The 16833-nt window shown below is 36.8% G+C and overlaps 1 protein-coding gene and 1 pseudogene across 4 annotated transcripts; both read left to right on the top strand.

The window, feature by feature from the left end:
* The first annotated feature begins 1288 nt into the window (after positions 1-1288).
* On the top strand, positions 1289-6961 carry LOC103319579 (TMV resistance protein N-like). 3 transcript variants are annotated; one of them, XM_016792464.2, is made up of 5 exons: positions 1289-1928; positions 2328-2971; positions 3367-4459; positions 4585-4860; positions 4943-6961. In XM_016792464.2, the coding sequence occupies exons 2-5, from the start codon at positions 2478-2480 to the stop codon at positions 6551-6553; spliced, it is 3474 nt and encodes a 1157-aa protein (XP_016647950.2). In that variant the 5' UTR covers positions 1289-1928; positions 2328-2477; the 3' UTR covers positions 6554-6961. The 3 variants fall into 3 exon arrangements, with proteins under 3 accessions (XP_016647950.2, XP_016647949.2, XP_016647951.2); XM_016792463.2 differs by having other exon boundaries at positions 2325-2971; XM_016792465.2 differs by having other exon boundaries at positions 1290-1928; positions 2325-2971; positions 3628-4459.
* A 1696-nt stretch (positions 6962-8657) lies between these two features.
* On the top strand, positions 8658-15963 carry LOC103319627 (TMV resistance protein N-like; annotated as a pseudogene). Its single transcript, XR_016124555.1, has 6 exons — positions 8658-9641; positions 10116-11204; positions 11336-11599; positions 11684-13128; positions 14612-14698; positions 14781-15963. The product of XR_016124555.1 is annotated as a TMV resistance protein N-like (transcript).
* The last annotated feature ends 870 nt before the right edge of the window (positions 15964-16833 follow it).

Below are 16833 nucleotides of genomic sequence, written 5' to 3'. Positions count from 1 at the left end.
ACCCCAAAAACGACGCTTTTGAATTTTCTACTAATTGTAAGTTTTCTACTAATCTATATATATAAAGCAAAAGGCAAAGAATAGTAAAACATTCAAAATACCAGAAAATGTCATTGGTTAATGCAAACATTAAGAATTGAAATTATTAAGTAAATGAAGATAACATGGTAAATTCACACTTTTTCATATTAAAAAAATTAAAATTAAAAGAAAAATAAGATAATGGATCATATTTTTATAGAACACAACTACATATTATTATTTTTAATTCTAAAATAAATTATTATTATTATTTTTTTTAAAAAGCCTCTCGCAGTCGTGAGAAACTAGTATTAATAAAATGAAACAAAGAATTGGGCGTCCCCTCCGTTTATTGGGCCATAGTATGTTGCTCAGCATGCCCTGGCCCGGATGCGGCGGGCCTTTATCAGAATGAGGTGGCATTGCCGACAAGCAAGCCTTGATGTGGGGTAGGACCTGCTTAACCCATACTCAATGTCTTGGGTTTTATTTTATTTTATCAGTCAAGTTTCAACTACAGCATCCTAAATGAGTTATAGTGAATTTGTTGGTCTATTTAATTGAACTAAAAAAATAGAGTTCATAAGCTTATTATATAAAGTTACATTAATTTTCAAAGCCAACCAGTCTAGCTCAGTAAAAAAAGACCTTAATTTACAGATGAGTGTTCTCAAGTTTGAATTCTCATAACACTTTTGGAAGTGTATGTTTGATAAATCCCCTCCCCTTATTATTATTATTATTATACAAGCTATATTATACTTTTGTCTAATCTAAATTACAATACATGAAGGGGGATTCGAACTCGAATGCAGAGTGGAAATTACATCCGCTTTAACCAACTTGACTAAACTCATATATGCATTACACCCCTCCCCTTATAATTTAGTCAATCACTTCTATTTTTTTTTAAAAAGAAAAAAGGTATTCTTAGAAAATTGAACACTTACAAGTAAATTTTGAGAAGAAAAAAAAAGGTATACCAACCGGTAGCTAGTAAAAAATGAAATTCATTGATAACTCATAATATATTAAAAAATATATTATATATAATATTATTATAAGAAATATATATATATATAATACATAGTTTCAATCTTTTTTTTTTCTTCTCTCTCAATCTCTCTGTTTGTCTTGTCTTCAACAGTCCCTTTCTCTCTATTTTTTTTTCTCTTTCTTCTTATGTTTGTCTTCACTCTCTCTTCTTCTTCTTCTCTCTCTTTTCTTTTTCTCTTCTTCTTCTTCTTCTTCTCTCTCTCTCTCTCTCTCTCTCTCTCTCTCTCAGAAAGCCAAAAAACCGAACCAAACCAAACCACCAAGTCCAGTTAACCAAAGTGGTCGGTTTTCATCAATTATGATTTGATTTTGGTTTTTAAAATAGCCCAACCGAGGCCTACGATTCGATATTCGAGTTGAGCTCAAAACCGAACCAACCCAAACCGAGCCCACCCCTAACTCAGATAGTTGTATTCTATTTTGTGAATTTCATTTTTTTATGACTTGCCTCCCTTCCTTCCTCGCACTAGCATGCGGGTTGAGTTAATGACCAAGAGGATGCCTGGAACTTCGCTTCTTCTTCTACCTTTGACCAAAAACAAAAATGCTTTGCCTTTCGGCCTCTCTTATTTGTCTCCCATCCAATCCAAGTCCCATAGAATCCTACTATTTTATACACCCATTTCTTTTAAGCAGTCACACAAAATTAGAGTTCAGGCATGTAATTAGCTTAAGCTCCTCATCAGTCACTACAATTAAATCCCAAAATCTTATTCACACACATTTCCTCATACCCTCAATTGTTTTTGTTATTTCTCTTGTGTTAAAGCTCTCTTCTTGGATTGAAACTTACCTCAAGACCGAAGGCTGCCAATTGAAACTTGCCCCACTTCAAATTGCCAAGAACCCAGGTTAAGCTCCAAAGCCTAGCTCTTTTATTCATTTATTTATTTGTCTGGGTTTTGTTTTTGTTCTTAAATTTTTCCATACATGTTTTGCTATATATTTATTTTTTGTTACCAAAAAGGCCTTTGTAATTTTTTTCTTCTTTTCCTCATTAATGTTATTGTTGATGATGTATTGTTAAAGAGGCACAAAAATATCACAAATCTGGGAATAATATTTGCAACTTTCAGCTACTACTAAGCGTTCATAAAGTATATATATTCTTTTCATGTTAGAAGGATGTCCGTCAGATGAAGTGATGTTTTTCACTTCAATGTACAATTAATAATACAACTCTATTTAGAAACAATACATGGAGTTGGTTCACTAGAAAATCATTCATCTTTCTGTTTTCTATGCAGTAGGAAAGCAAAACAAAAGAAATAGTGGTTTGCTTACCGTTCCAGTGCCGATACTTCATATAACGCAGAGAGCTTTTGGGATTCTCTTATTGTCTTTCGTCTCGATCCCCACAAAATTGTCATAAACGAGCTACTAAGTAGGTTCCTGTGGCGATGATCATGGAAAGAACCTCTACATCTTTCTCTTCTTCAACTCCTCAATGGAAATATGACGTCTTTCTGAGTTTTAGAGGTGAAGACACTCGAAAGAGTTTTACAGACCACTTATACACTGCATTGGAACGTCACGGAGTACTAACTTTCAAGGATGACCCTGAACTTCAAAAAGGGAAAGCTATTTCTCCAGAACTTTTTACTGCAATTCAAGAATCGAGGTTTGCACTCATTGTGCTGTCAAAAAATTATGCATCATCAACTTGGTGTTTGGATGAACTTTTAAAGATTCTTGAATGCATGGAAGCAAGAGAAGCAGTGCTACCAATTTTTTATGATGTCGATCGCTCTGATGTACGAAAGCAAACAAGAAGTTTTGCAGAAGCCTTCAGTAAACATGAAAAAAAGCTGAGAGATGACACAGAGAAGGTGCAAATGTGGAGAGATGCTTTAAGGAAAGTGACAAATTTCTCTGGATGGGATTCAAAGGGCAGGTATGCATTGCTTATTTTCTTTCTGCTTTCAGTGGCCGTCTTCTTATATGATGATTTGTATGTACAATGAGTGAGACTTCAATGTTTTTAGGAAGGGAAATACATCCAATTATATTGCTATAGTTGTGTTATTCTTATTTTTTTATGGTATAAGTTACTATTTTCAAGGGACATAGGAAGTATGACTCATCTGCAGCTATAAATGTCATTAGAAGAATGGAAAGGAAAACACAGAGTACATGCATTGTTACATAATTCAGCTTTGGCTTAATTCAGGTCCCATGATAAAGACTAGTAATAAAAAAAGTCTAGATTTTGTTTCTTTGTCAATTATATGCATTTTGATTTAGGTCCCATGTGAAGAACGTAATTATATTATCTATTCTATGCCATAGGTCTGAATCAAAGCTCATCAAAGATATTGTTGAAGTGGTAGGGAAAAAACTGTGTCCTACATTGTTAAGTTATGTTGATGACTTAGTTGGAATTGATTCAAGATTGAAACCAATCACTTCGTTTTTAGATGCAAGGGTGGATGATGTTTACTTTATTGGGATATGGGGGATGGGGGGTATTGGTAAGACAACTATTGCCAGGGTTGTTTATGATAGAATCTCTCATGAATTTGAATACAAAATGTTTCTTGCCAATGTTAGAAATGTTTATGAGAAAAGTGGTGTACCTCACCTACAAAAGCAACTTCTTTCTATGGTTGGGATGAAAATGGATGACATATGGCATGCTCGTGAAGGAGCCACATTGATAAGGAGGTTTCTACGTCACAAAAAGGTTCTTCTAATTCTTGATGATGTGAACCATTTGGACCAGTTAGAATATTTGGCTGGAAAGCATGAGTGGTTTGGTTCTGGGAGTAGAGTTCTCATTACAACTAGAAATGAGCACTTGTTAATTGCACATGGTGTGGAGAGAAGATCTAAGGTGGAAGGATTAGGTAATGATGAAGCTCTTCAAATTTTTTGTAGGAAAGCCTTTAGAAAAGCTTACCCCGAAGAAAACCATCTTGTTTTGTCAAGTTGTGTTGTGAATTATGCCAAAGGAGTTCCATTAGCTCTTAAAGTCTTGGGCTCTTTTTTCTATGGAAAAGATACAAGTGCATGGAAGAGTGCGGTGGATAAACTAAGAGAAGTTTGTAATTCGGAAATTATGGAGACACTTAAACTAAGTTATGATGGTCTAGATGATGATGAGAAGAAAATTTTTCTAGACATTGCATGTTTCTTTAATGGGAAGGGCAAAGATCGAGTAAGAGAAACACTGGATGCTTGCGGTTTATGTTCAGATATTGCAATACATGTCCTTGTTGAGAAATCCCTCTTAACTATTAATCCATCTGGCACTCTATTGATGCATGATTTGCTTCAAGACATGGGCCGGGAAATTGTCCGTCAAGAATCTCTTGATGAGCCAGGCAAGCGCAGTAGGTTGTGGCGTAGTGAAGATGTCAATCATGTATTGAGCAAAAATACAGTAAGGCATTTTACTAAAATAAGGAAGTTGATTGCTATTTGCTAATTTATCACATAATGTAGTGCTCACTAACACTTTGCTTATGATATGTGTTTCACTATTCTTTATTCATTCATATTTATTAGGGAACAGAAGCAATAGAAGGTATTGTTCTGCACCAAGTTGAGCCAAGGGTGGTGTGTGCAAATGCTAATTCCTTCTCAATGATGAAAAGACTAAGATTCCTTGTTATCAATAATGTGGACCTCTTAAACAAGCTTGAATATCTTCCCAATAGTTTACGGATTCTTGACTGGCTCCAATTTCCTTTAAAATCTTTGCCACCATCTTTCAATCCAAAGAATCTACATGAACTCAACATGCGTAATAGCTGCATTGAACATCTTTGGAAGGGAATGATGGTAAAATATCACTTATCTTTAGTACCCCTTGAAATCTTTAAATTATGGAAACTAATTTTGTTATGTTTTTACTTCATGGCAGCCTTCTTACTATTTGAAAATGATTGATCTCAGCCATTCTTTAAATCTGGTAAAGACCCCGGACTTTAGAGGTTTTCCGTCTCTTGAGCGTCTGATTCTTCAAGGTTGTATACGATTGCATGAGGTTGACCCATCTGTTGTGGTGCTTGAAAGACTTACTTTGATGAACTTGAAAGATTGCAAAAACCTTGTGCTTCTTCCAAGCAGAGTATGTGGCTTAAAATCTCTCAGAGTTTTTAATGTTTTTGGTTGCTCAAAGCTTGAGAAATTGCCTGAAGACTTGGGCCATGTTGAGAGTTTGGAAGAGCTTGATGTGAGTGGAACTGCTATACGAGAACCACCTGCCTCAATTCGGCTTTTGAAAAACCTTAAAGTATTATCTCTCCGTGGATTTAAAGGACCATCATCAAATCCATGGAATGTTCTGCTTTTACCTTTCCGGTCATTTCTGAGAATAAGTTCAAATCCTACAACTAGTTCGTGGTTGCCTTGTTTATCTGGTTTGCATTCTTTGACACAACTGAACCTAAGGGACTGCAATCTCTCGGAACGAGCACTTCCCAATGATCTTGGCTGCCTGTCCTCATTAACACATTTAGATGTAAGTAGAAATGCATTTGTTAGCCTCCCGAAGAGCATCTGTCAACTTTCTCGACTTGAATTTCTGGACGTGGGGCATTGCCAGAGACTTGAAACATTGCCAGAGCTTCAATCTAGTATATACTATCTTGAAGCTTATAATTGTAATTCATTAGTAGCATCTGGTCTGGACATCATTAGACTCTTTGCTAACTGTCTCAAACAGGCGAAGAAGCTATTCTGTATGGGTGCGGAACATATTGAATCTGAATGTAATTATCTTCATCCTGGAAATGAAATTCCAGAGTGGTACAATCTTAAAAGTGCACAACTTACTGGATGTAGTTGTGAATTCATTGTTCCTGGAAATGAAATTCCAGAGTGGTTCAATCATAAAAGTGTGGGGTCATCATCAGTAAGTTTAGAGCTGCATCCAGGTTGGTCTACTGATTATAAGTGGATGGGATTTGCATTGTGTGTTGTTTTTGCCATCCATGGAAACCGGAGTCTGTCTAGTCCTCGTTATCCTATTTATTGCCAACTGAGTGTAAACGGAGGACCATTTTGTTGGTGGCCAGTTGCTGGTTGCTCATTGGGATCCGATCAATCTGGGCCAGACCACCTTTGGTTATACCATGTTCCTTGTCAGTACTTCTTTTTCACTGAGTTGCACACTAGGCTTGAATTTTTATTTCTGGTCAACGAATCAATAGTGGAAGTGAAGAAGTCTGGGATCCGTATAGCATATGAGGAAGACGTGGAAGCTCTTATCAAGCAAACCTATTCCAGGCAGAGCAGGGTTAGCATTTGTAAAGAGGTTTTGGAATTCCCCAATAGCGATTGTCAGAAAGCATCACCATCTGTATCACCATCAGAATTAGAATCAAAATCAGGTGGCATTGCCACCAAGCGAGGCCTTGAACGCTGTGATGATGGAGCACAATGTAGTGAAAATGGTTGTATTAATGAAGAAGAATCTCATCCGAAAAGATCAAAGCAACACTGGCTATCCTCATGGGGTGATCAGGCTTGAAACCTCCTCAAGGGTGAAAGGAAGGACAAGGTGGAGAGTGGACTCTTTCTTGATATTTCTTTACTGGTCTGACAGGTTAGAGTTTTCACAAGATGTTAAGCAAGCAAGCATTGATATATCGTGCATCCCACGTACATCTAAATCTGGGCATGAAATATACCTTTTGTTCTGTTTTTTATGTGTGCCCTGCCCTGAATGCATGCTGCACCATCCAACTGGTTGAGACAATCAATTTTGAATGCCATGATCAAGTGCAAAAAGTGCAACCTTGAAGGCAGCAAAACAATCCAATACTCTCGTGCTAGCCAGTTGTGTCAGTGTTCTCCTTTGGTTCACCTAAATTGTGAAATAATAAAATTCGTCAGAGTTGTTCCAGTTGGGTCTGCAAAACAATAATTTTAGCAAAAATAGTGACCTTTAAAAACAGGTAAGCTCCACTTGAATACTGGTGCTAAAGTTTATGGCCAAATTTCAGAGCTTGGTTTGGTATGTCTTTTAAAAGAAAATGTCATGCTCAAAATGACTTCAGAATGAGCAATATTTTTTAATAGAACAAGGGATTAGTGAGATTAGCTCCTCAATATCGGTCATTGGATGTACAAACATCCACAACCCTCAAAGAGGGGACCAACACATTCAGAATGAGCAAATTTTTTAAACGTTGCCCAAAAAGCCAAGTTTGGGATTTCAAAAATGTGTTCATAAAAGAGAAGAAAATGAGCCTGGGGATTTTGAAGAACGCTCTTTGTAAATTCTAAATCTGATGTCAATTTTGATTTTCATGCTAGTGATAGGGTATACAAATTTCATAGGGTTTGATCTTGAAATTTCAGGAATTGTTTGATTCAAGGTTTAAAAATCAAATTAGTCATCAACTCACTGTACATTTTTTGTGTGTGGTTGTTTTGGCTCTGTGACTAAGACCTATAAAAAACTCCACAGATGCTAAAAGAAGTGCAAGCACGAAACTGAAAAATCCGGATAACTATAGGGGCATTGGTGCAATTTTGTTCTTGACCATTCGTTAGCAGACAAAGAGCTGCAAGTGGCGACGTGAGTCTTTCTTGGTGGCTTGAATGGCCATGAGACAAACAGTGGGTGACTCCCTCTGTCATCTAATAAAAAAAATCAGATATAAACCCTAAAATATTAGCAATTTATACTGCAATTTACTCTAGGAGCGAATTCAAACTCAGGTGCAGAATGAGAAGTACATCTGCTATAATCAACTTTGTTGAACTTAAAGTCCATGACATAGTTCAAGTGACTAAGATATTAGTATTTTTTGTCTTCTTTTGCTCCTTATTCTTACTCTCGCGTCACGCTTATGAGATTCTTTTTATAAAAAAATTAAATTTATTTTAGAATTAAAAAAGATAATGGATAGTTGTATTCCATAAAAATATGATCAATTATCTGATTTTTCTTTTAATTTTAATTTTTTTAATATGAAAAGTGTGAATGATACCAATCTCCAATTTTATCCACTTACACTCCTTTTTTTGTTATAAAATGGAGTGTAAGTGGATAAAATTGGAGTAGGGAAATCACTACTCTTAATTAATAATTTTAATTCTTAATGTTTGTATTAATCAATGATATTTTTTAGTATTTTAAATGTTTCATCATTCGTTACCTTCTGCTTTATATATATAGATTAATTTTTTTGAGATTTTCTATTTAAACCACACTTCTCTTAGTTCACTGTTCTAAGTTCACTCCAAGTTTTAATTTAAATTTTCACAATTTCTAAGGTAAGAAATAAAAGAAATTTTCTATTTAAACCTCACAAACTACCGAGAGAGTTACCGCATGAGAACTTTTGTAATGCCTTCCAGAGTGTATTAACCCAAATAATAAAGAGATCCTTCATCACTCACGTAATGCAATTTAACTTATTAATTGGGTTTCAAGTTTTTGGCTGTGGGACTTGAGCCTATGCCAAACTTTATATCCTATTTGTATATACATTTTTGTTGATCAAATGTGCATGGTATACAATCAGAAACTTCCTTTCGTTTGTTAGGTGGAAGCAAACTTTATAATATATTGTTAGCAATTCTGTGGTATCGAGTGGTGGCAACAAGTATGCTGCCCATGGAACTTGACCCGCTGGAACCCTTCATCTACCTCTGTCTGTCTTTAGGTCCTTTAAGCAGAAGTCACACACAAAATTAGTTCAGTTCATGCTTCCTCCTGAGCCATTACAATTGACATCCCACAATCTTGTACATCACTCTGTATTTCCTCACACCCTCCATTGTCTTTTCTTGTTTTCCCCTTTAAAGCTCCCTTCTTGGTGAATGAAGGATAGGACTTGAAGCTTGACCAACTTCAAATAATTTCCAGGAAACCAGGTCAAGACCAACTATTTTTGTTTTTGTTTCTTTGTTTCTTACATATATAGTACAATTGTATGTGCAATTCTTTCTACAATGAAAACCAATAGTCTGTTCACAAGGAAATTTCATCCATTTTTTCTGTGCATTTTCAACCGTTGCCAAGACTTCAAACAATCATGAAAGCTTTTGCAGTTAACTTATGGTCCAATAAATTGTCCATAAAATCTACAAAGTAGCCTCCTGTCGGCCGGGATGAGAATGGAAAGAACCTCTACATCTTTCCCTTCTTCAACTCCTAAATGGAAATATGACGTCTTTCTGAGTTTTAAAGGCGAGGACACCTGGAAGAGTTTTACAGACCACTTGTACACTGCATTGGAACATCATGGAATACTAACTTTCAAGGATGACCCTGAACTTCAAAAAGGGAAAGCTATTTCTCCAGAAATTTTTACTGCAATTCAGGATTCGAGGTTTGCACTCATTGTGCTTTCAAAACATTATGCAGCGTCAGCATGGTGTTTGGATGAACTGTTAAAGATTCTTGAATGCATGGAAGCAAGAGAAACAGTGCTGCCAATTTTCTATGAAGTCAATCCATCTGATGTACGAAAGCAGACTGGAAATTTTACAGAAGCCTTCACTAAACATGAAGAAAATTTTAGGAATGATTTACAGAAGGTGCAAAGGTGGAGAGAAGCTTTAACAAAAGTGGCAAATTTGTCTGGATGGGATTCGAAGGACTGGTATGAATCACTGTTTTCTTTTTGCTTTACAAGACCATTTTTTATATATGATGATTATATATACATCTATTGTGACTTCAATGTTTTAGGAATGACATAGATCGAACAATATATGCAAGGTTTAGTGTAATCAGTATGAATAGTTGCAAAATTGCATCGCTTAACAATAGTTGGAACTTTTTTTCAAGGGACTTATTGGCAAGATAACAGAATGTGCTTGATATAATATGCAGCTATAAATGCCATTGAAAAAGAAAAAAGAAAATAGAATGCACAGGTATTCTGGTGTAACTATTCAGCTTTGGGCTAATAATACAATGCACACATATTATTTTGTAATTATTCAGCTTTGGTTTGATTCAGGTCCCATGATAAAACTAGTAAAAACGTATCTACATTTTGCTTCTTTGTCCATTTAATTAATATATACAAGCGAACCACATGATTAACATATATAATATTTTCTTTGAATAGGTACGAATCAGAGCTCATAAAAAATATTGTTGAACTAGTATGGAAAAACTTGCGCCCTACACTCTTAAGCGATGAGAAGGATCTGGTTGGAATGGATTCAAGATTAAAGGAAATCAATTTGTTTTTAGATGGAAGGGTGGAAGATGTTTGCTTTTTTGGAATACGGGGGATGGGTGGGATTGGCAAGACCACAATTGCCAGAGTTCTTTTTGAGAGAATCTCTCATGAATTTGAATTCAGTATCTTTCTTGCAAATGTTAGAAATAATTTTGTACAGAGTGGCCTGGCTCATTTACAAAAGCAGCTTCTTTCTAAGATAGGGATAGAAAAGGAATACATATGGGACATTGGTGAAGGAGTGAAATTGATAAAGAGGTTTCTATGTCACAGAAAGGTTCTCCTAGTTCTTGATGATGTGAACCATTTGGACCAATTAGAATATCTAGCTGGAAACCGAGAGTGGTTTGGTTTCGGAAGTCGAGTTCTCATTACAACTAGAGATGAGCATTTGTTAATCACACATGGAATGGATAGAACATATGAGGTCCAGGGACTAAGTGACCATGAAGCTCTTCAGCTTTTAAGTTGGAAAGCCTTTAAGAGAGATTACCCTGAACAAAGTTATGTTGATTTGTGTAACTGTGTTGTGGATTATGTTAGAGGACTTCCATTAGCAGTTAAAGTCTTGGGGTCTTTTTTGCATGGAAGAGATCTAAGTGCATGGAAAAGTGCGTTGGATAAGCTAAGAGAAGTTTGTAATTTGGATATTTTGGAGACACTTAAAATCAGTTATGATGGTCTAGATTATGATGAGAAGAAATTTTTCTAGACATTGCATGTTTTTTTAACTGGAAGGGCAAAGATCGAGTAAGAGAAACATTGGACGCTTGCGGCTTTTATGCAGATATTGGAATATATGTGCTTGTTGAGAAGTCTCTCTTAACTAATTCAGATGGCATTCTGTGGATGCATGATTTAATCCAAGAAATGGGTCGAGAAATTATCCGCCGAGAGTCTCCTGATGATCTAGGCAGGCGAAGCAGGTTGTGGCGTAGAAAAGACATCGATCAAGTGCTGAGTGAAAATACAGTAAGAGATTCTAGTACAGGATTAACTTTAGTTTTTCTTTGTTAGTATATCAAATAACATGATTTTCTACTAATTAATGGCTTGCTTATGTTATGAGTTTAATTATTGTTTTTTTCATGCTTCCTTATTAGGGAAAAGATACAATAGAAGGCATAATGGTGCACCCATTTGAGCTAGAATTGGTGACCGCCAATGCTAGATCCTTTTCAATGATGAACAAATTGAGATACCTCAAGCTAAATAATGTGGACCTCTCTAATGGGCTTGAATATCTTCCCGATAGTTTACGGATTCTTGAATGGCCGAAATTTCCATTAAAATATTTGCCATCATCTTTCAATCCAGAGGATTTGATAGAACTTAATATGCATCATAGTTGCCTTAATCATATAAAGGTATCTTCTCACTTCTTGAACGTTTATTCCCTGTAGACATTGTTGATTCATAGAAGCTAATTTTTCTATGCTTTTGCTTAACAGCCTATAAAAAGTTTGAAAATGATTGATCTCAGTTACTCTTTGAGTCTTGTCAAGACCCCGGACTTCAGAGGTATTCCAGTTCTTGAGCGTCTGATTCTTAAAGGTTGTATACGGTTATATGAGATTGATTCATCTGTTGTGGTGCTTAAAAGACTTACTTTGATGAACTTGAAAGATTGCAAAAACCTCATCCGTCTTCCAAGCAGTGTACGGGGCTTAAAATCTCTCAAAGTTCTTAATGTTTCTGGTTGCTCAAAGCTTGAGAAATTGCCAGAAGACTTGGGCCATGTTGAGGGTTTGGAAGAGCTCGATGTGAGTGGAACTGCTGTAAGAGAACCACCTTCCTCCATTGGTCTTCTCAAAGACGTTAAAGTATTATCTTTCAATGGTTGTAAAGGTCCATCATCTAAGGCATGGAATATTATGCTCTTCCCTTTCCGGCCGCGCCATTGCTGAAAGTAAGTCCAAATGCCACAGCTTTGTGGTTGGCTTCTTTATCTGGTTTCCGTTCTTTAACAGAACTAGATCTAAGTGACTGCAATCTTTTGGAAGGAGATATTCCCAGTGATCTCGGTCACATGTCCTCATTAAAATGTTTATACCTAAGTGGAAATCCATTTGCTAGCCTACCCAGCAGCATCGCCCAACTTTCTCAACTTGAATCTCTTGCCGTGGGGAATTGCCCCAAGCTTCAAGCATTGCCAGACCTCCCGTCTAGTATGTCTTCTGTTGAAGCTTACAATTGTAATTCACTGGGAACGTCCAGTGCAGACGTTGTTAAACTTCTTAGCAGCGGTTTCAAATTTACTGGGTCTCAATGTGATTTTGTTGTTCCAGGAAATGAAATTCCTGAGTGGTTCAACCATAAAAGTTTGGGATCTTCAATAACTATAGAGCTGCGTCCAGGTTGGTTTACTGATAAGTGGATGGGGTTTGCATTGTGTGCCGTCTTTGGACAGCCACGTCCTGATTTTATTCTTTGCGAACTGAGTGTCAACGGAAAACGATTGGAAGAGAAGGTAGCTTTGAGCTGTTGGTTGGGATCCATTCAAGCAGCAGCAAAATCAGGCCACCTTTGGTTATGCTATCTTTCACGTCATAAAAATTTTGTTAGCGAATGGCAGAATATCCACACTCGGCTTGAATTCTCATTTCCATCCCTTCAACGAAGAGTGGAGGTGGAGAAGTGTGCAGTTTGTTTGGTATACAAGGAAGATGTGGAAGTGCTTCTGAAGCAAACATATCCGAGGCAGAGCAGAGTTGACAAATGTGAAGAGGTCTTGGAATTCCCTGAGAGCAGTTTTGAGAAGGCAGATGGGATTGCCAAGAGAGGCTGTGAATACTTTGATGTTGGGGCAGGACCTAGTCAAACTCAAAGTCAGGGTGAAAGAGACCGTACAACTAGTATTGATGAAGAACCTGATCCAAAAAGATCAAAACAGTACTAGATATCCTCATGGGATCAACAGTAAAGGTTATGTATCCTTTGTTTATTTTATCAACCAAATTTCAATCCAAGCCCAGGATGATGAGCCACGGTCTGCAGCCCGACCACAAGTTTCCATACCTAGCTGTTCCAAGAAGATCCACATGTCAAAGTCAAAGTCCCGTTCGTATATTAATCAGGTTGTACATATTCTACTTGAGCATACATATTCTTGGGGCCTTTTTTACTTCCTCCGAACAGACTGTGTCTAACTTTCCACTGGAGTTAGTTTTATAATCTCTCCATAGTTTTAGTTTCTTTATAGTTTTTGTGGTGGTTTAGATGTAGAATTTAAACAGTTGAGTTATTTTGTATATTTCTTTGTTTTGGTTTTCTTCATATCATTTTGTAATTTTCATCCATTTATATCAATGACAGGTTTTACTGTTCATCTTCCTTATTATTGGGTACTTTAATTATTATTATTACTTTATTTTTATGTCGTCTAAGGGAAGGAGGAATAGTAAGTTATGAGCATTTTGAATAAAAAAGATGCAGAAGATGGAAGACAAGTGATAAAAGAGAAGATAAAAGAAAAGATGAGTGTGAAAAACATGAATACTCTGTTTTATGCCTTTAGCCATATTCCTTGCCTTTTGTCATGAAAACCACCACGTGGGCCATGCCTGTTGGTTTAGTGTTTAAACTTTTATAAAATCTTTTTTTACCAGAGCAGCACTTCACTATTAGTTCAGTAAGTTCCTCCTCTGTCCTGAGTACTTTCTCCTGAGGCATTTAATCAATTTAAGCTCCCTCAGTCACTACAATTTATAACCTCCCTCATTGGTTTTGAAACTTGACTGCAAACTGAAGATCAGCAATTGAAATTGTTTGATGAGCTGTGACTCGTGGCTGTGACAGATAGAAGAAAATTTTCCTAGACATTGCTTGTTTCTTTAACGGGATGTTTAACGATAAACTAATAGAAGTGTTAGACCGTTGTGGATTTTATACATGTATTGAAATTGAGATCCTTGGGGAGAAATCTCTCTTAACTATTTCAAGGGACAAAATATGGATGCATGATTTACCCCAAGAAATGGGTCGAGAAATTGTCCGCCGAGAATCACCAAATGATCCAGGCAGGCGGAGCAGGTTGCGGCGTTATGAAGATGTCAACTATGTCTTTGAGTAAAAATACGCAAGTGTTTATACAAGAATTTTAGTTGATTTGCGGATATTATATAAGTTACTATACTATCCCTTTGGTATGTTATGATCTTACTGTTTATTCATGCATGTTTATAACAGGGAACCGAAGCAATAGAAAGTATAGTTTTCCGATCAATATATGAGCAAGAGCGCTGGATGTGCATGCTAAATCCTTCTCAATGATGAAAAGAGTCAAGACTCCTCATTATTGATCATTATAAAGTGGACTTCTCTGACGGACTTGAATATCTTCCTAGTAATTGACGGATTCCTAGTAATTTCCTCTAAAGTCTTTGCCATCGACTTTCAATCCTGATGATCTAATAGTTATTCGAATGCGTCATAGTGACATTCGATACCTTTGGAAAGGGATAAAGGTATCTTCTCTGTTATAATCCTTATTACCTATAGTACTTTTTGAATCCTGGAAGCTAATTTTGCTATGTTTTCACTTCATAACAGCCTTCATACAATTTGAAAATCCTTAACCTCAATTGGTGTCGGAATCTTGTCAAGACCCCGGACTTCAGAGATATTCCACAACTTGAGCGTTTGCTTCTTGTAGGTTGTGAACGATTGCGTAAGCTTGACCCAACTGTTGTGCATCTTGGAAGACTTACTTTGATGGACTTGGAAGGTTGTGAAAACCTTGTGCGACTTCCAAGCAGGGTATCTGGCTTGAAATCTCTCAAAGTTCTTAATAACTCTGATTGCTCGAAGCTTGAGAAGTTGCCAGAAGACTTGGGGCACATTGAGTGTTTGGAAGAGCTTGATGAGTAGAACTGCTATAAAAGAATCACCTACCTCCATTGATCTTTTGAAAAACCTTAAACACTTAACTTTGGATGGATGTAAATGGCCAGCGTTCAAAAGATGGAATATAGCACTTTGCCCTTTCCGATCATCGCGAAAAGTAAGCCCAAGTCCCGCAGCTTTGTGGTTGCCATGTTTATCCCATTTCCATTCTTGAACATTTCTCGGTCTAAGTGACTGCAATCTGTCTGAAGGAGCAACTCCCAATAATCTTGGCTTCCAGTTGCCCTCAGTAACAGCTTTAGATCTAAGTAGAAATCCGTTTGTTAGCCTACCCAGTAGTTTCTATCAACTTTCTTGCCTTGAGCGTCTTGGCTTGATGGATTGTTACAAGCTTGAAGCATTGCCGGAGCTTCCATCTAGCGTGCATATTGTTCAAGCTTTTAATTGTGCTTCACTGGAGACATCTGGCGTAGACATAGGATAGGGGCTGTCTTGTTGGTTCCTGTTCATTGAAATCAATCGTCCCTTGAATCGGGCTGCTCATCTTTGAGCTCGATTTTCGCTTATTTGGCTACGAAGGATAAACCATAACATTAGTTAGATCCAACAATCATGATGAGCATCTCACAGAATTGTAGTTTATCTATATGTATACTTGAGAGCTAGATGAACACATATATCATACATATCAAAGCTAAGCTTTTCCCTTCGTCTCACCTTGGCTGTTGCACTTTCAGTCTGTTCCTCTGCACTTGCTGTGTGGGCTATGAATGGTGGGGCGGCAACCTCTCTCGTCTTATCTCCTGTTTACTCCTCGTAAATCTCCTCTTCTTATCTTTTATCGACATCATATAGAAAATTAATAGAACAGTTTCTCTTGCTTCCATGCATTCAACAATCTGCAAAAGTTCAGCCAAGCACCATTTTGATGATGCATAATTTTCTGCCAGAACAATGAGAGCAAACCTCGATTGTTCAATTGCAGTAAAAAGTTCTGGAGAAATAGCTTTCCCTCTATGAAGTTCAGGCTCATCCTTGAAACTTTTTATTCCATCCGGTGCAGTGTATAAGTGGTCTGTAAAACGCTTTCGAGTGTCGTCACCTCAAAAACTTAAAAAGACATCATATTTCCATTGAGAAGTGAAAGATCTAGATGTGGCTTCCATGGTCATGACCACGTAAACCTACTTTCTAGCTCGTTTATGACAATTTATTGGGGATTCTGTCATAGGACCACAATCCAGGATGATGTTAGCTGTTATTGCTTTTTTGACAATACATCACCAACAGTAACAATATAAACGGTTGGGCAAAACATGTTTGGAGAGATAACCTTCAGGGCACGTTTGGCTGTTGGCATTTGGATTTGAATTGAGATTTCAAATGTTGGGTGAAGGGATTGATAGTTGGGCTGGAATATGTTTTTTAACCGGAACAATATTCACGGGCGATGTGAAATAGGGATCTGAGATTGAACAGAACTCTGAGATTTCACCGGAAGAGCTTAAAATCCTATCAAAGCTTGAAATCCTAAATACTTTGTAGATTTGACTTGCTTGCCCAACCAATCAAATTATTTGTCTGTTTATCATCGGGCACATGTCGCTGCTGCTTTCGTGATCAAATACATGCCTTTCAAAGTCAAATTTCAGATGATCTTAAAAATATTTATGTGAAATATGTTCCTTCAAAAGACTGCCTCCTATGCATTGTCGTCTTTCTAAGAATTTAAAAACAGAAAAACCACAAACAATAT

Source organism: Prunus mume, linkage group LG2 (assembly GCF_029339155.1).
Source record: "Prunus mume cultivar Tortuosa linkage group LG2, ASM2933915v1, whole genome shotgun sequence".
Taxonomy (NCBI): domain Eukaryota; kingdom Viridiplantae; phylum Streptophyta; class Magnoliopsida; order Rosales; family Rosaceae; genus Prunus; species Prunus mume.
Note: the sequence above shows the minus strand (reverse complement) of the source record. Positions and strands in the feature narration are given on the sequence as shown.